This window comes from Canis aureus, chromosome 4, assembly GCF_053574225.1.
Source record: "Canis aureus isolate CA01 chromosome 4, VMU_Caureus_v.1.0, whole genome shotgun sequence".
Taxonomy (NCBI): domain Eukaryota; kingdom Metazoa; phylum Chordata; class Mammalia; order Carnivora; family Canidae; genus Canis; species Canis aureus.
Genome location: NC_135614.1, coordinates 12,223,868 through 12,243,184, shown reverse-complemented (window position 1 = coordinate 12,243,184; position 19,317 = coordinate 12,223,868). Strand labels below are relative to the sequence as shown.

General features: G+C 35.5%; 1 protein-coding gene across 3 annotated transcripts; it reads right to left on the bottom strand.

Annotated features, from left to right (window-relative positions):
• Positions 1-2,470: 2,470 nt before the first annotated feature.
• On the bottom strand, positions 2,471-18,356 carry CISD1 (CDGSH iron sulfur domain 1). Of its 3 annotated transcripts, none has more exons than XM_077894576.1 (4): positions 15,279-15,397; positions 12,654-12,863; positions 11,537-11,742; positions 2,471-2,766 (listed from the first exon to the last, which is right to left on the bottom strand). In XM_077894576.1, the coding sequence occupies exons 2-4, from the start codon at positions 12,691-12,693 to the stop codon at positions 2,677-2,679; spliced, it is 336 nt and encodes a 111-aa protein (XP_077750702.1). In that variant the 5' UTR covers positions 12,694-12,863; positions 15,279-15,397; the 3' UTR covers positions 2,471-2,676. The 3 variants fall into 3 exon arrangements, with proteins under 3 accessions (XP_077750702.1, XP_077750703.1, XP_077750704.1); XM_077894577.1 differs by lacking the exon at positions 15,279-15,397 and adding an exon at positions 14,524-14,632 and having other exon boundaries at positions 12,654-12,748; XM_077894578.1 differs by lacking the exons at positions 12,654-12,863; positions 15,279-15,397 and adding an exon at positions 18,181-18,356.
• Positions 18,357-19,317: the final 961 nt, after the last annotated feature.

Here is a 19,317-nt window from a genome sequence, read left to right as displayed (position 1 = left end):
GGAAACCAGAGATAAGGGAGCAAGCCAGACTACCCTGCCCTAGGTGTGTGTGTGTAGGGGCGAGGGTGTCTTTTTATATAGACAGTCATCTATGACCAACAAAGAATAACCAGACCCCAAAGAAGAAGTAAGCCATTAAAGATGTTATCACCAGTCCTAACTCAAGCCAAGACAGCACAAGAATCTCAAGGCCACAAGCTTCCCAGTCAGTTCTCAATAAATGACTGCCCTCAGTGGCAACCCTCAGTGGCAAGCCCTCAGTGGCAACCCTTTCAGGAACCCTCTCACATATGAGAACTTTCTCTGTATCTTTGTTTAATAAACTTCTATCACTTTACTCACTCTCCTGTGTCCACAAGATTCATTCTTTGACTCTGTGAGACAAGAACCAAGTTCTCCCGTATCATATAATCTTATCTGTGAACTTTTAATTCTCCAAAATGTTTCATTCTCAATTACATGGTCTATGGAAGACGCTTAATAAATGTCTGTTGTACTAACAGATTAGCGACACTTTCAATCACTGCAAAAACAAGTTTCTTCCTAAGAAACTCTAACTACCACAAAATCCTGTTTCAGAAATCATTAGAACATTAGTGTGTGGAGAAAAAAAAGATAGTGGTGGTGTGAGGGAAACCCATTTGTCGGTTTTCTCAAATGAAAAAGCAATCAGATGCCTTAGGGTGCTTAAGTGAGAACAGTATTTGCACACAATTTTTTGTGTAAAAACATCTTCATACCCACTTTACTTTTTTAGGTTAAGTAACATGGAAGTTTTAATATCTTAAAGGAATTATAGTTCAAGAGCATGTAACAAAATTTTAACATGACCCTGGGGATACATTTATCTAATTGTTTGAACTATCAAAATGCTGTATGTAGATCTGCATTTCAATTCAGCTATCAATTCTAATTCCACCACAAACATACACTTAATCTTATTCCTTTGAAAGTTTTGAGAATTGGCACTAATTTCCCCCCTCCCTGCACTAGCTATAAAAATGCATAACAATGTAATTTCAAATTCAAAATTAAGAATACAGTTTAGTCTGTTAAAAGGATGTCCCATTATCAGAAACTGGGAGTTCATGGGTTTATTTTTAAAACAATTAACCTGTAAAAGTATGATGCTTCTTTTGCAGACCCACTCCTATTTACTTAAAACAGGGGGCAGAGGCACAGAAAGAAATTCACCTCAAGAAACTGATAGGCAGAATCAGGGTTTGTAGTATTTTAGATTTTGTATTCAAAATGTGCCTTAAAAACACATCCAAATAAGTCACATGGGCTGCTTAAAACCAGTATACGCAATTTTGGTATAAACTTTACCTACTGTAATATACAACATTGTACATTTTAAAAAATATCTGTGATCATATATAATATAGAAATGCTAATACTTGGTTTGATTCCAGTGATTTTCAAGGTAATTTTGGATTTTAGCACGTAGAAACGTGATGACTACTGAGAATTCAAGTATACTAAAAAAATGAGAATATTTTTGTTACCTTGTTGAATTGTTATGTAAATATTCTGTCCCAATTTTTCCTTCTAACCCATAAAAGAACTAATTTCTTTAAAAATACACATATTAACAATTCCTGTCTTAATATTTTTATTGCTCCTAATTATTTTCAGTTTTCACATTTTTTTTTCTGAATCAGGAATGAATGTAATGTTTCTGGTCTGAGTCTTTGAAGAGTATTATATAAATAAAAACTTGTCTTCAAACTTTTGCCTTTAAGATCGCACAACTTAAGAAAATGTAATTACTTTTCTCCCCCAAATAGCTTCTTTACTGAGAACAGCTGTGTGCCTGATTATCAAGAGTGGGAAATAAATCTACCTGTGTCTTTGATCTAGCTTTGTGACTACTATTTCTGTCATGGATGCATGGCTTTCTGTTCAAGAGATCTGACATCATGTGCTCCAATTCCTTCAATGTCCCTGCTTTGAGTGCTTGCCACTTCTTGGAATAGAATTCTGTAACATTACATCTTAAGACTTTCTTCATGACTACTTTAAGTCTAATATCACTTTGATCTAAATTTCCAGTATGGTTCCTTTAATAGGTCAATTAAATACCTATAAAATGAATAAAGAAGCTACTGCACCCTTTTATTTTAGACCTGGCCCACTTGTAATTAAGCAGAATAACATTCCAAGTTCATTTTGATTAAAAACTATGAAAACATGGAAGCTATAGTTTCCATATCATCGACTCTGTCAAGAAGAGAATCAAGGTCATATTAAGACATTAATATAGCTTAATCACATCCAATTTACTTTCTAGGTTAACTAAGTAATATTAAAAGGTGATAATTTTCTTTGAAACTTCTAAGTACAACCTGCATATACATGATTTTGAGAATATATGTTAACTTCGACATACAACTATATTCTAATATAATTATTTTAAACATAAAGAAACGGATCCTTACAAGACCAAAATAACCCACAGGCCATGAGGTTGGTTTTTACTTTTTCCTTTTTTTGTTTAAACAAATGTGCACCACGATGGTTCAACAAATAAGGCAAATGCCGTGAATATGAAAGCTGCAATTTGCAATACATCACATCTAGAACCCAGGGGAGGTGAACAGAGGTGGTAGTCATTCTAATTAAACAGTCAGATGACATCATGACAAGTTGGTTTGCAGCATCAAAACTGTCCATTTAAGTTTCCTTTTTCTTAATGATCAGAGGTCCCACGTTGTCTCCAGTCTCTTCATTGTGTTTTGTGTGAGATCCATCACAGAATGGAAACTAGGAAAAGAGAGAATGTCAATGTCTAATCATAAAATCAGTATTAGCTTGGTAGAGCGGGGGTGATGCTTAATTTACATATTTAACACACAGGATAACTCTTAATAAAAAGATCTTCCTAGACCACATTATACAGGTGCTCTTAAAGAGCATATGTAAAGTATATACACTAAGTATATCCACTAACTTGTGGATAATACACAGATCATTAATTGCATTTCCATTTGTGATATTTGATTGTGGATACTGAATATTTTTTCCATGTTTATATGCTAGTTCCGGTTACATTTCTCTTCTAGTGAACCATGTCTGTTTAGAGCCTAGTTCATTTGTTTAAAATCAATTTGTATATTATTCCTTTCTTGATTACCTTTGTAGCAATTTTTCCCAAGCCTTTTAATTTTGCTTATTTTTTCATATTAACTTCTCCACTTTCATACAAACATGTCAGTGCTTCCCTGTTTAACATTCTTCATGGAGACATCTTTCTCCTAGAAATGTGGTAAATTTTCATTACTTTTCATGATTTCATTTAATATAATTGACATTTTGGGGTCCGGTGGTAGAAAATGTGACAGAAGTAAATTTCTCACAGTGCTTGTCAAGGTGTACTCCAAAGTTGTTAAATCCTAAAATATGTGATTTGGTTTCGCTGTGTTTTAAGAACATATGATTCTTTTGATTTGTAGCATACATTATTATTTAAAAGAAGTTCTGCTATTAAAAAATACTCAAAATTTCCCAAGCTGACTAAACCATAGACACTCTTAACTTTGCAATCTAGTATTTGTGTTCTATACAGCAGACTTTATAACCATGTTTAAAATATGCTTTAGATTAGGGCTAGGTTTCCTTATTCTTGTTAGACCTTTCCTATTTATTCTCTACCTACCTTTATTAAACTTTATTCAAATAGATAAAGTTGAGAATTTTTTTTCCCATGTACTATTAAATTCTTTTGGAATTCTCATTTTCAGGTAGGTCTCATACATACTCTGATACCATTATTTCTGCCTTATATATTTTATAGTTAGCATAATTAAGTATATTTTCATACTTAACTACTTATGCTATATATTATCAATGGTTTTTGCAAGTATATCCTTCCTACTGTTAAATGATAAAGATATGAATTCAACAATGTTTTAGGTGTCTCCTCAGGACTTTACATTTAGAAGGTCCAATTATCAGTATTTTGGTTTTTTTTCCTTCTGTATTTATGTAGTTTATTTCTATTTCACATCAAAGGATGATACCTAGCATCTTTGTTTCATTCTTGATGTCTGAAACGTACCTACACTCTAGAATTTAGAGTTTCATTGTTTGGTATAAGGTACATTATTGCACTGAAGAGGCCTATGTACAAGAGTAAAGTAACAGGAATCTTAGCCTTAGGATTAAAATTGCCTCATTACTCACAGTGAAGGCAGTATGATTTTAGATACCTGAAAATATACAATCTTAAACTTTGACATTAGAAGTGTGTATTCTAAGATTAAAAAAAATATTTGGTTGATGTTAAAGAAATTCAAAAAAAAAAAAAAAGAAATTCAATTTTAATTTTACTATTTGTATATTATTCCAAGATATAGTAAACTAGTTAAAAATTACAGAAAAAGTCAAGGTACCAGCATGTTTAATGTTTCCAAGTAAATAATCTATTTTGGGGTAGATGGCAACATTAATGCAATATATACAAATAAAGCTTCCATTCTTTTTTTTTTTTTTTTTGGTCAATAAGATATGGTACAAAGTAAATTCATGTTTAAAACAGTCCTTGAAAAAAAAAAAAAAAAAAACAAGTCCTTGCAACAAAAACATAAAAACATCAACCTAAGCTTTCATTTTTTCTTGGCATGGATGAAGAAAGTGGCCATAACAATGCATAAAAATCAAACTAAAATGTACCCCATAGCAAATAACAGCATTTCAAGGTGACATATGATTAATATATAAACACAGACTATTTTACAGTGAGAATACAAGTTTAGATTGTAAAAGACCTCACTTTTTATAAAAGGCACATATAAAACATGTTACTATACAGTTTTACATATTTAGGTTTTAAATTAAATTTCTGAAAAATGAAGTATTTACAAATTAAAAAGCTTCAAATAACTTTCTGAAAAATGAAGTATTTACAAATTAAAAAGCTTCAAATAACTTACTGAAATAGCATGTTTTACTTATTTATTTAATCTCATTTTGAAAATACTAGAAAAATAATACAGTTTTAAAAATCATTTCCCTCTAAATACAGAATCAAAAACAGGAAAGACATCTATAGAGAAATATACAAAAAACATCTTATAAAAGATTGAGAAAGCCATACATCTAAAATGAGAATATTTTTAAAAAATTTTTATTTATTTATTCATTAGAGACACACAGAGAGAGAGAGAGAGAGAGAGAGAGAGAGGCAGAGACACAGGAAGAAGGAGAAGCAGGCTCTATGCGGGGAGCCTGATGTGGGACTCCATCCCAGGACTCCAGGATCATGCCCTGAGCCTAAGGCAGGCACTAAACTGCTGACCCACCCAGCGATCCCCGAGAATATACTTTTTATATGATAAACTAGTCTGCCTAAAAACCAAAATTTGCCTCTTTCCTGTTTTAAAAGAAAAAATATTTCTTTAAAAAGCAGTGAATAGTAGATATTGGCCAGTTGTTTAATAAAGGTTCATGCTTTTATAATAAAGCTTTTATGACTTTAAAACATAAATTAAGATTAAAAATCAAAAATCATTTTATTCAGAGACACAGATATCTTTTAATAGAACTTTATTAATCCCAGGAATCATTGATTTAAATCAAATTCCTCTCCCAAACTTCATGTGAAGATTAGGTATTCTCATTGTATTTATTCAATAGAGAGTTCTCACTTTAAGTTAATGAAAAACCAAAACTTTTCTTTTTCAGCCAGGACCAAAATGAGTTATTTCAAGACTGGATTAGCAAATTCTTGAGAATATACTGTATATATTACTGGGATACATTTATTAAAATTAACTCATGATTCTCAAATAAGTGAATGCCAATTAGTTGGCATTAAAATTCAAATGGTAAATTACATAACAATATTTATGTTTTTCAGGAAGTGTCTTGTTCTATTTAACTTTTCCTATGCGAGAAAGAAAATATGTGTATACTTTTAATCGTAACCTAGTAGTTTTAATAATGCAACAAAAACATTACATGTCAAAAACACGAATTATTCTCTTTCATTTAAAATTTTGAAATTTGTTGAACTGTCAAGCAAAGAGCTAAAATTACAAAAAAAATGCAAAGGGTATATTTAATTTAATTCACGTGGTATCAATACTTAAAAAGTAAAACCTAAAGAATCAAAACACTGATGGAAAAAAGTTTAGCTCATTAAGTGGTTCTAAAATCTGTTCTAGGGGCTCCTGGGTGGCTCAGTGGTTGAGCGCCTGCCTTTGGACCAAGACATGATCCTGGAGTCCTGGGATTGAGTCCCGGGATCGAGTCCCGCATCAGGCTCCCTGCATGGAGCTTGCTTCTCCCTCTGCCTATGCCTCTGCCTTCTCTCTCTCTGTGTCTCTCATGAATAAATAAATAAAATCTTTAAAATATCTGTTCTTACATGCCAGTGTTTGTTATTAATGAATCCTGGAAAAAAGCTTGAAAATTAAATTGGCTGAATTTCCTAAATGTCCAGAAAATATCTTATATTGGCTAACTAAATTAGAAAACTACAAGTCCCATATTTTTATATGGTTTAGAGAAGGGGCTATAATAAATGATTAGGATTTTAAAAAACCCTAGAGATTCTTGCTTTTCATTTGGAAAGCTAGTTAACATCATCGATCTTCATAAAATACACAAGATTTGTTTCTTTTTAATGGTCCCAATCTCAGGTTGTGATGTTTCTGTTTTCTGGGTATTTGAAGATAAAAATAAGTAAGTGTTCCTGTTTATCTCTTCTATCTGCAACAAATTAAAAAATACATTTATCTTTCTTCTCCAAACTTTGTATTCTTAATGAGTATGGTTTCTATTTCCCAAGGAAGTTGCCTGGTGCTATTTTGACTCACTACCATAAACTGCTCTAAGAAATGGTCTTTTTCTTTGGTTGAGGAAGAAAAGCAGTAAGATTTGACACTACCTGAGAGGACATGACATTTTATTCCATTCTTAGGTACTTACTTTAGTAAAATGTAAGATAGTAGTAAAACATATTAAGAGAAATTAAGATTTTACAAGACTGTCCTTATGTAGATTGGACAAGCTATGTAACCAACACTCTGAATTTTATTTGTATGAAGAAATGGACTCCACGCATCCACTTCCAAACCATTAATAGGATGGAGACTTCTGTTAACACATATACAACCCCCAGAACAAAAACAAGCACACCACTAACAAAACAAACAAAAAAAAATTCAAATCCTAAAGTTGTAAATGAAACAAAATGATTCTACATAGTCTGTTCAGCTGCATTTCATTTCGACTTCAGTTGAGTTCCTGACCGTAACTGGCACACCCTTCCTCTGTTCTTATTTCTTAGCATGCATCCTTCTACTGTCCTTGTTCAAACTCTCTCCTGCCTCCTAACGGCCAACAGACAACTCAGGGGAGTGAGGGTAGGCTGGGAATCTAGCAAGACTATGTTGCATACTTTTCCCTCTGACATCAAAGTTCTATTTTCTTATTTCGAAAATAAGGCTCTCTCTTCCTTCCTAAGTTTCACATTTGTGCTCTTACTCTCATTTCCTTCTACCTCTTTCAAGACATCACAGTCTCAAATAGTATCTTTCCCTGCAGTCACTTCTCTATTGCCTCTTTTCTTTCTCCTGTCACATATGGATAGCCCTCTTGTGAAATACTGTGAAATAGGCCAGTTTCTGAAACAGCAGAGGGCATAAGGGGTGGGGTGGGGAGAGGGGAGGACAAATGAGGTAAAATTTTTTTTAAAGATTTTATTTATTCATGAGAGACACAGATAGGAGAGAGAAAGAGAGAGAGAGAGACAGAGACAGAGACAGGTAGAGGGAGAAGTAGGCTCCATGCAGGGAGCCTGACGTGGGACTCAAACCCGGGTCTCCAAGATCACACCCTGGGCCAAAGGTGGCGCTAAACTGCTGAGCCACCTGGGCTGCCCCCAAATCTTAAGGTAAATCTTAAAATGTAATTTCTGCACACTGTTAAGATATGATTCATTAGGCCTGGAAAGACCACTCAAAAATGTTAGACCCACATAATGGGCTACTAGTGATTGTACCCTTAGAATGAATTAGAACTGAATTAAAATTTCTATCACATGTAGCTTTTTTCAAGATAAGTAGAAAGGTGTTTTCATTTTGTCATATTAGAAACACAACTGGTTTGTCTGAGAAAAAAATTACTGAATATGAACTCAATAGAGACATCTAATCAAAGGCATTAATTGCAAATCTTCTGTGATCTTGCATGTAAGTGTGTGAGCTGGCACCACTGTGATAACCTTAGGTATCTCAGGAATGTGGGGTTTCCAAAAATATCTGAAGAATAAAAACATCCATTAATATGAATAATATTCAAAGTGAACTCTTAATTGATTCATGTGGGAATAAAAAGTTCCTAAGATTCAGTGAAAATTCAAAACCGACAAATCCTAGATGCAAAGAGGATCACTAACAGCATAAAAGATGAGCTTAAAATAAGAGAGAAAATGGGAAATAAAAAGACTGGTCTGGCATTCCTTTCCTCGAAATCTACCTAGGGGAAATGACCATCTCTAGTTTACCCATCTGGAAACTCTAAACTGTATGATGAAAAAGTAATCCCAGAATGTTTTGTTGAATTATAAAGTCTAATAAACATTTAAATCACTAGTTGGTGTGCGCTTGTGGTTCTTCCTGAAATACTTAAGATCTTAGTCCTCATAATTTCCTATTTGCTTTATTGACCTCTACTTTACCCTCTGGAAGAACCCAACCAAAACAAACACCCTTTATTTGACCCCAAATCTATGCTTTAAAGTTCACTCAAACAGTCATCTTATTTCTTTCCCTTTCCATTCACTGCCATGTTTACTAAAATTTTGACATATACTCAAACTTCTAGCATTTCTTTATTAATAATTCATACTTTAACCCACTTAGACATAGCTTCTATTCTAATTATTCTGTTGAAATGACACTAAAAGGTCAATGGCCTAAATGTGTAATCCAACTTTTTATATAATATTCACTTAGGTGTCTCTGCACAAGCCAATGTTCACAGCCAAATCTTTGAAACTTTCTCATTTCCACTGTGAAACTGTGATATTCTTGGTTTTCTTTTGACTCTGGCTCAATTCATCTCCTTTTTGACTCATTCCTCTTTCCAAAATGTAAGTAATTCACTAAGATTTCATACTTAGCCCTTGATTTTTATCTGCATCAAGAATCTGTTGCATTCTTATGTTTGACTCATCAGTTTTGCTGATCTCTATCTTCAACCCTGATGTCTCAGCCTTAGACTCACATTTCAGATTATCTGCTGGACATTTCCATTCAAACATCACCTCAAAATTCCTTTGGAATTGAATTCCTGGTCACTGTCCTAGAAAGTCAGCTTTTCTTCTTGCAGTCCTATTTCTGTTAATAGTACCATCTTTCTAATAACACGTTTAGATACTTTAACGAGTTTCAGTTTTTTTCCGCCAATCTCCCTCATAAATCAGTCAGTACATTTGGCTTATCCTTCCCTCAAAATGTTTCTTGTATCTGTTCATTTTTATCCATCCCTAGAGCTATCACTCTGGGGTAAGCATCATAACTTTGTCTAAAAACCCAAGAAGCTCCCCAATGTCTGGAGGCACAAACCCCACACACAGATACCCAAGATGCTCCTTAATTTGAACTTATACCTCAGGGGATGGAAGAGCAATGACCAGACTAGATTCTTCACTGATCTCAACCTTACTCACAAGGGTCCTTTCCTATAGATTTTGAGAAAGAGTTCCCCAAACTTGCTAGTTTATTCAAATACCAACAAATTTTCCAGGGGCAATTTAACTCCCATGTATATCTGTATGCCTTCCCAGAAAATTCTAGCCCACACTGTAAGCTTTTTCTTTTATTTTAAGCACCTGTACTGAGTCTACTGTACAGATCTATGATACCTGCTATTTTACTATTTAACTTTTCTCATGCATATATAGTAGACATTATATGATCATTGACTAAAGAACTACCAAAATGACTTAAACATTCTTGAATCTCTAAAGGTATTGTTTTGTATATTTTGATGAGCAACAGGAGGGGACACCTACCACGGGCATAAATTTTAAAAAGCAAACCAGGTCTAGTCTACAGAATATTACTGAAGAGTATTTTCTAGTGCTGCTACTAGTACTTACAAATAATCCCACATACCAAATGAACAGTGTTCTTTTTAAGTTACAACTTGTAATGGGGCTATTAATTTTGGTTCACATTCTATATGTTCATCAAGCAGCTTCAGATATAATGACATTATCTAAGCACTAGATCACTAGATTATACAATATTGTTATATTGGGGAAGGGAGTTAGAATACATTTTCCAGGAGCACCTGGGTGGCTCACTGATTGAGCATCTCTGCCTTTGGCTCAGGTCATGATCCTGAGGTCCTGGGATCTAGTCCCACATCAGGCTATCCATGGGGAGCCTGCCTCTCCCTCTAGCTATGTCTCTGCCTCTCTGTGTCTCTCATGAGTAAATAAATAAAATCTTAAAAAAAAAAAAAAGAATACACTTTCCAGTACCTAGTATGTAACTTCTTCCTGATTTGTGATAATGGCTTTCCACTGTGGGAAGAGGTGGTCCCTGACATGTGCTTTCAGAAACATAACTTTTATTGTCCTTTTTTAAATGTGTTATAGTGTCATCTTTGGTGAAATCCATTTTATTTAAATGCTAATAGTGGCCGTACATACAGTATATTGACCATGTATCTCACAATATATGAGAAATTCTGAAATCATTCAACGTATGAAGCTTTTCAAGATGACCTTAGGAAAGCATTTTACTATCTTTAGGTCACTAGCTGTCATCACTGTCTAAAAGTTGCCTAAAAGCTGCAGGTATCACAGATGACAGCTCCAAAAGGAACTCGATGAAATGTTATCACAAAAGAAGATTTTAAAAACCCCATTATGTATTTAACTATAGGAGCTATAGCTTAAAGAAAGCTTAGATACAGGGTCAATATATCAAGGGTAGTTTTCCAAATTTCTCTTGAATTTTCTAAAACTTGTCCTAGAATCCAGGAGCTTGAAAGCTCATGAAAAGAATTTCCCTTCTGTTTCTCTTCATGTTTTAGGCTACATACACTCTTTCCTGGGATACTGGAAGCAACGATCCATTTGGAGAGAAAATCCTAAGAATAAATAAGGGATTTTTTTCCCTTCTTGGCCAAAAACACAGTTATGTTCACCTGAACTCAATAAGGGAATAATGGAATTTTAGTGCACAGTAGTTAATACATTTTAGGAACGATATTCCTGAAGAGTCCATGTAAAACAGAGAAGAACAGGATGCGTTAAAGAAAAGGGGCACCTGGCTGGCTCAGTCAGTGGAGCGTGCAACTCTTAACCTCAGGGTTGTGAGATTAAGATGGGCACAGAGACTACTTTAAAAAAAAAAAAAGAAAAAGAAAAGAAAGAAAAGGAGGGAAGGGGGAGAAGGAGGAGGAAGAGGAGGAGGTATCCTAATAATATCTGGTGATACATTTTTGATAGAATAGTTTAAAAAGAAATATTAAATTAAAGATGGAACTAACATAAAAGACTTGTTTTCCTCACCTTTTTGGACCTCCAACAACGACAGTACACAGCTTTATCTCCCAAATCCTCCATGTCATAAGCATGTACTATCTTGGGATTGTCTTTCTGGATGTGAAGGTTTACCATAGATTTGTTGCGATGATCTTTAACATAAAACCTTCTGTAAGCTAGATAACCAATTGCAGCTGTCCCAGCAGCAATAGTAACTGCTGCGATCCATTCAACTACAGCAGGAAAGAAAAACAGGAATAATTATCAAAACCAAAATATACACTAATAATGTGTATTTTTACTAACATGAATGTTCAGGAAATCCAGTTTTTGAGTTAAGCATTCTAATAGTCAAAGGTTTTTACTGTTAACAAAATAATCACAACACGATGGTATTAACAATTTCTTGTTAAGACTTTCCCCAGCCTTTACTGAGGCAACTGTGTATTTTCTATTGAATGACGATGGCTCAGTTAAGATAGAGAGGGAAACAAAATTATTTTATAGATGGAAAAGGAAAAACAATGCTTAATAATTTTTAAAGTGTTCACAAATAGATTTAAAGTAACATGTAAGCTTGCAGATACCTATTGCTTAAAAAAAAAACAAACAAACCTTGATACATAAAAAATTCAGATTACAAAGACTCCCCCCACCCAAATAATCAGGAGGTGATTATGTTGGCAGACTCATCAGAGTTCATTTAAATAGAAGGTCCTTTGTTGATTTTAAAATGCATAACCACAAATAGAATTGGTATCCGAAGAAAAAACAAAAAAAGGACGAATAAAGTCACTTTTAATATTAAACATTCAAAGAAATATATCCAGCAGGATTCTAGGCTTCAAAGTCATTCAAAAGTTTTTTGTTTTTTAGATTTCAAAGTGCTTTCTCATTGGAATAAAAATTAGAATGCATTAATTCATTTCATAGAAAATATTAAAATAATTACAGTTATATTCTCACTTAATAAATTCTAAATTTCCAATATCCACCAGTGGATGATGATTTGAATTCCCTACAAACTTCATTTTAAATTTCATGACCTTTTTCTACTCAATTATTTACTTGACTAACAGGCCATCTATTTATTTTTTGCACGTTGCTTTTCAAGGAGCCCTTAGAAACCCAAGCACTTAACTACCCCAGTTCCACAGAATGTTGGAGAGAAGAAAGTTCTGCATAGTCTGGTTAGCCTCAGCCTCAGAAGAGAGTTGTCTATTCCCAGCATGGAGTGAACTGCAGGAAGAAGTTGAACAAGGGTCAGGATAAACACACTGGACTGCTTCCCAGCACTTCCTGAGTCAGATCTTCATAGTGTTTGAAATAAGTTCCCAGACTATCAAATAAAGCCCTAGAGAGATAAGTACAAAAAACACATTCCAAGGACAAATAAAAACATATAATGAATAATTATCTGTACAGCTTATTTGCACTATTGAGTCAAATTTCTTATTGCACTAATGTGATTAATAAACCTTCCTAATAATGTTCTACATTAAATTGGAACTCATTTTTTAAAAAATTATTTTATTTTTAAAGATTTTATTTATTTACTCATGAGAGACACAGAGAGAGAGAGAGAGAGAAGGAGAGAGAGAAAGAGGCAGAGACACAGGCAGAGGGAGAAGCAGGCTCCATGTAGGGTGCCTGATGTGGGACTGGATCCCAGGTCTCCAAGATCACACCCTGGGCTGAAGGCGGCGCTAAACCGCTGAGCCACCCAGGCCTGCCCTGGAGCTCATTTTTACAGAACTGTAATGGGAAGAAGCAACCATTCTTACAGTTCTTTTTATCTTGGATCTTCTCTTTTAATTTATTTAGTTTTTATTAAACATTTCTAATTAGCACTTTCCTTGGGTTCTATTTTCAATCACAGTATTTTTCTCTACAAGATAATTTATTTTCCTTCCCACATTTCCATTCCTCCTTGCTAAAATACTCTAAAATAAACATTATGTCCTTCACAGGTGCTGCATGACTGAGAAAACAAGTTAATAAGTTATTTGACAGCTTCAAACCTTTGGACTCATTGAAGAATGTTTTTAACTACACATTTTGTGTAGATTTGTCTTGAATTTTAGTACTGTTTCATGATATTACACTGTAGCAATTCCAAGCAGGGCTGAAACTTTGCTCTGATTTCTAACTTGGTTCATGATATTTCTTTTTGATGTATTATTTACCATGGAACTCCCTTGAGAAAGTACTCTCTACATCAGGAGGTATAGCAATCTGTTTCTAAGCTAATGGAAATCCACTCTGAAGAGCTAATGTACCTATTACAAAATGGGATAAAATATTGTTTTGCATAGTATACATTCAGTTATATTTGCTAAATATTATCTGTAGCATAAATTCAAAAGGAGGAAATATCCCAAAGGAGTAAAATAACACAATTCCCTAAATACTGTTAATTTTAGTTACACCCTACTTTTTAGGTGAATTGTGAAGTAATCTCTTAACAGATTTGCTTTAATAGTGCCTACATATTACAAAAAGGCCTGAAATCCAAAGAGCTAACATTGGTTAAGATTAATTTGTCTCACAACATAAAAAGGGAATCTTTTAGGAATTTCTACCTAAAACTCATGATAGGCCAAATGAATCTTTCTTAGCCATCAAAACAGTCTTCTATTCTCTTTTCTCATATTAGTCACTGAATCCGTATGGTGACTCTTTTTTTAAACCTTTACCTCCCTAGAATTTTTGACAGTGGAATAAATGGCAGAATAAATAACACAGAAAAGAAGAAATAGCATATGAAAGAAAAGGAAATTGACTCTAGATGTTACTGAAAAGTAGCAGCCCCATGGAGAATCAAAACACAAACTGTAACCCTACTCCCTAACAAGGGTCACTTATGACACTATATAAATGTCATAATACCATATGTGTGCTAGAAAAATGGATTTGCATTTGCTCCAATGGATTGTTTAGAATCAAAGAGCTAGGCAAATTCTTAAGAATTTCCATTATCCCCCCCTTCCCAAAACCGAATTCTCTAATCTCACTAGAGACAAATGTAAAAAGTTCCCAGAATAAGAAATATGTTGCTGTTTTATCATTTCATCATTATAGGCTGAATCAGTTTTTTCTGGCAAAAAGCTGTGGATGCCACCAGCAACTCTAGGGAAAAGAAGGAAAAGGAAACTATGTAGAGACGGGCAAGAATGATGATGGATTTAAAAGTTAACAATTAGAGAAAGAATTGAAAACCCAAGAAAATAAATAAAAACAATAAAACCCAAGTGACATTTAGTTCTTGATAGTGGATATATTCTATTAAGAATAAACACAATCTCAGAAGCAAAAAAAGACTTTACCAAAAACCAATTTTTAAGGACATTGCAATTAGCACCTTTCAGACACTTTCTGAACTGGAGTCCAGAAAAATCCTGAGCACTACTTCTACCTCTTCTGGTTTTACCCTCACTTCCCTTCTCCGTAGACATCTCTCGAGGCAAAGTACTCCTAGTTAGATCAAACCCCACCCTGCCCAATCTTGCTTAACAGTGCTTTCTATCTATACAAATACAATGAATAAACCAATATGAAAAACAAAATGCAGAAAATACATTTCTAAATAATTCTTCTCATTCTCACTCCTTCCTTGATCTACTCTTGTATAATACTGGTTTGTATAACATATTACTGTTTTTTTCTCAGAATTTTTCAGAGATTGAAAACAATCTCTTGTTCGTAACCCATTCTTCAGCTTTTCTCTACCGTGGAAATTATTTTGCTTTAATTTAGACCAAGATCTCACCCTGTTTCTGTTCCTTTAGCCCCTTTTCTGTTCAAAATGGTCCTCTCCTGCCCAGTGTCAACTGTCACAGAATCAGAAGGTTCTTTCCTTTTCAGGAGAGGGGGAGGGGAGCTATGTGTAAATCTTTCTCATCCTTAGGTCTCTCCCATAGATTGACAGGCTGTGCCTGGTAATGATTTTTTTTTCTTAAGGCCTCGCATACAGGTGGTGTTCAAGGTTAGCTGAGTAAAAAGAAATAACAGATTACTAATTCGAATTTGTAACTACCTCTGTCCATTTTACCATCACATTGCTCTTATAACATATGACTTATCTTTGGCCTCATCTTAACCTACTGTATCACATGTGAGACTTAAAACATTTCTTCAGATTAAAAATAAAACTTTATTATGGAACATTTTAGACATATACAGGGATTACTATAATGAACTCTCATTTACCCTCACTGAGCCCCAACAAGGATCAACTCACTGCCAATCCTGTTTCATCTATGGTCCCTAATGTCATTTAATATGTATTTATCATTTATAACCCGAAAGAGCAGATTCAATGAGTTTGAGAGGTTGGTACCTCTAAAAGGAGCAAGACATATAGTAAACTTCCTAAAAGTCATATACTGTGCATGAGTCACTAGAGACAGAGGATTCCATAGTAGTGAAAGATGCTTGAAGTTAGAAACTATATTAAACTAGTATCAGATATTAAATAAAAAATACGTTGGGCATAAGTACATTGATTATTCCTCAATAAGGGAAAAGCAAAGTTGGTATCGCCTATCCAAAGGGTATCAAGAACCATCTCACTGAATAAGATTTCTAGATTTCAATTCCAATCACTTATCCCCAATGCCTCTCCCAAGTTCCTGTCCTGGCCTAATCCCCATTAATTTTACTTATAACCTACAACCCATTATTTTTCTTCTGAATATAAACAAGAATTCTGCATAGATACACACTCTTATTTTTCATTTAACATATCCTTACAAAGTGCATACCACTGGCCAATACTATTTTAAGCCCTTAATAATTATTAATCTATTTAGTTGAGAAGAGACATCTTCTTAATTTATCTTCCCCAAATTCAAAGATCAAAAATTTAGATTTTTTTAGTGTGGCTTAAAAATCGAGAACAATTTGAGATCTAACCATTACAAGGTGGATTACCAATACATTATCTGTCCCTACTTTGCCACACTACTGTATTTGAGGAAGAAGGTAAGAAGGTGCTGGATAAAGAGATTTACAAAGGTTTCAGTAACAACCTTTACACTTTTAGGTGAAATAAAGAGTATTTACTTCTCATAACAAAGTTGAGTACTTCAAGTTTAAGCTGAGAACCCTCTTCTCTGGCAACTTCCTATCCCTTAGAAAACAGCAAGCTAGTGGGAAAGTCACCTTTGGATTCCCCTATGGTTAGATTAAAAACAAAACAAAACAAAAACACCACAAACTCCTCTTTATTGCAAGAAAGATTAGTCAGCAGGTAGTGTTAAGAAGTCGTAGGGTTCACCTACCTCACATTTCACAATATGACTCCACATTTAAAAACATTTGTTGGAGTTTTTCAGCCCATATCATGTTAAGTGCTAATTTTCTTCCTACAAAATTACTAGTGGCTCAAGTCACATGAGTATCTTATTTTACACAACAGTCTTATTCCTGAGAAAACACAGGTTTGGGTTTTTAAACAAAACAAAACAAAATTGCTCTCTATTTTAACTGCACCAAGGTACCTCTATTTAAAGGACTCTCAAGATGAGCATCCTTTGAAATAAGTTTTGCAAATAATCACCTCCTATATACTTCATTAGTAACTTAAAAATGTCATGGGTTATCATCCTAACTCTGCCAGGTAACTTTTGGCAACAGACGCGGATTTCTCTAATTTAAAGAATGGATTACAAAATTGGGTCTCATGTTAACAAGGGGCCTTTACAGAACCTGGCACTCCAGATGCTCAATATTTACCAAAAGAATCAACAGGGCTCTTTTCAATTAACTTCTGGACAATCTCTTTACATTTACTTAACTGCTGTTACAGGTAATCAAATCATGAAGTGTGGGGTTTAGTAGGGCAGAAAGATCACATGTATCACGTAGCTGGTGCACAATATTATATTAACAGTTATACCACTACCAAGAATTGTTATAAAGCGAGGCTCTACATTAATCGACTTCTAGAAAGTCTCTTAATTTTAATTGGACTTGTTTCCAAACCCTAGACTAGCGCAAAGGAAGTGAGGCTAAGAAAGCTGAGAGCTCAAAGCTCTGTTTTCAATCCTCTCTCCTGGACTACTGCCATAGAGTGCCAGATGCCAGAGGGATTTAAAAAAAAAAAAAAAAAAAAACAATACTGGGAAAACCGAAGACCTCGGATTAGGTTTTTTCCCCTAAAAAAAAAAAAGTGTAAAACTAAAATGCGATTAGTCACGCATTGCTCCAGGGTTGCAAGAAATTGATGAGTCTGATTCCACGGTGATTTAAACTTGAGGAGAGGGCGCAGTTAAAAACAAAAACAAAAAACCTTTCCTCTTCTCCAAGCTCTGTGATCTAAAAACACAGAGGTGTCTCAAAGGAGAACAAGAAAAAAAGCTAGCGGCGGGACCATTAGATTTTAAGATATGGCTAGTTACGGAAACGTCGTCCAGACTTGGGTAGATGTCTCCATGGCCCCCATGCCACTTGTGCCTGGAGAGATCACCAATCCATGCCCACATCGCTCCCTTTCCCCGTTCCGCCCAGAGAGCCTGCAGGCCCGCCTTGCGCTTGCCCTTCTACATCTCAAGGTTACAGGACTGGCGGGCTCGCAGGGCAACGGTAACTAATATCCCAGAGAGGAGCCTGAGGAAGCTGCAACCGGTGCGCAGGCCTCCAGCCTCACCCGCTCCCAGGCCCCACTTCACCTCGTACGCTGGAAGTCAGAGTCATGGCGCCGTCGCTTGCAAGGTGTGTGTGCACAGGACACTAAAGCACAAACAGGCTCTCGCGGAGGGCCGGAGTCAAGGTGCGAGAAACGTCCTACGCGCACCGACTCCAGGCCGCTACGGCGCAGGCGCCGCGGCTGGCCGTAAGCACGTGTGTATTACACCCCAGCTGATGCTGAGCATGCGCGGAGCTGCGTCCCAGTCTTAAAGAAGTCTTGAGACTGGATTTTGACAGCCGCAAAAGTGGGGAGGAGGAAGAGACCCAGAGAGGTAGCAACTGAGTATGCGCAATCGTAAGGGGCGGAGTCTTGGAACCTGGGGCAGCGCTTTGAGAATAGAGATTCTAGGCCAGATTTTAAGTCTCTCCCAGGAGTGCAGGTTTCTAAGGGTAAAAACAGGTGCTGATATAACACTTGACATAATCAGGTATCTAAGATTTTATCCACAGCTTTCTTGCTCAGTTCGGTAGCTGCAAGGCCACGTCCCGTTTTCATATAAAATGCCAGTGGCAGACACACAGATATCAATTGTGGAGTACTATTTCAGAACCTCATCTCGCTCCCGGTATACATCACTCCCCGCTTTTGAGCCAGTTATCTATTGAGGACCATGGAATCTGCGCTAAGGGCTGAACAGGAGAGAAACAAAGCGGCTCTTTTTTTTTTTTTTTTTTAAATGTACTCAAAAAAGAAACTAAGATTATTTTTTATCTTCTACAGTCGGAAATTGTCGATTACAAAATACTTTATTAATGCGGTTTGCGGGCCCCAATTTGGGGGGCGGCGTTAGAATTAAAGGGTGTTTTGAAGGTGAGTCTTTTAAGAAGCTGCCTGTTTTTACTTCTTGTTTCTCTGCGAGGTGGGAGTTGATTGCAGTTAAAGGATGGGCTCGCAAGCCACGCTTGGCACTACGGCCTTCCAACTCTCAACACGTGACCAATTTTGCTCCTCACAACTGGAAGCCCCTGGAGTCTTTGAGCCGGACCCCAGGAAACGCTGAAACGCCCCCTGAATGAATGAAGCTACAGTAACCCTGCTGGCATTGTAAAGCCAGCTTAGGGGCGGGGGTGAAAAACAGCGCGAGCGCGCGGGCCCCATCCGGTAGCCTTCAGCAACC

Coding starts and splice junctions, on each gene's coding strand:
- CISD1 (XM_077894576.1), bottom strand. CDS start 12,693: ATGCAGAACTTTCTTCTCTCCAACATTCTGTGGAACTGGG. Junction 11,743..12,653: donor CAACATTCTGTGGAACTGGG/GTAGTTAAGTGC, acceptor TTCCTGCTGTAG/TTGAATGGATCGCAGCAGTT. Junction 2,767..11,536: donor GTTGTTGGAGGTCCAAAAAG/GTGAGGAAAACA, acceptor CTCTTTTCCTAG/TTTCCATTCTGTGATGGATC.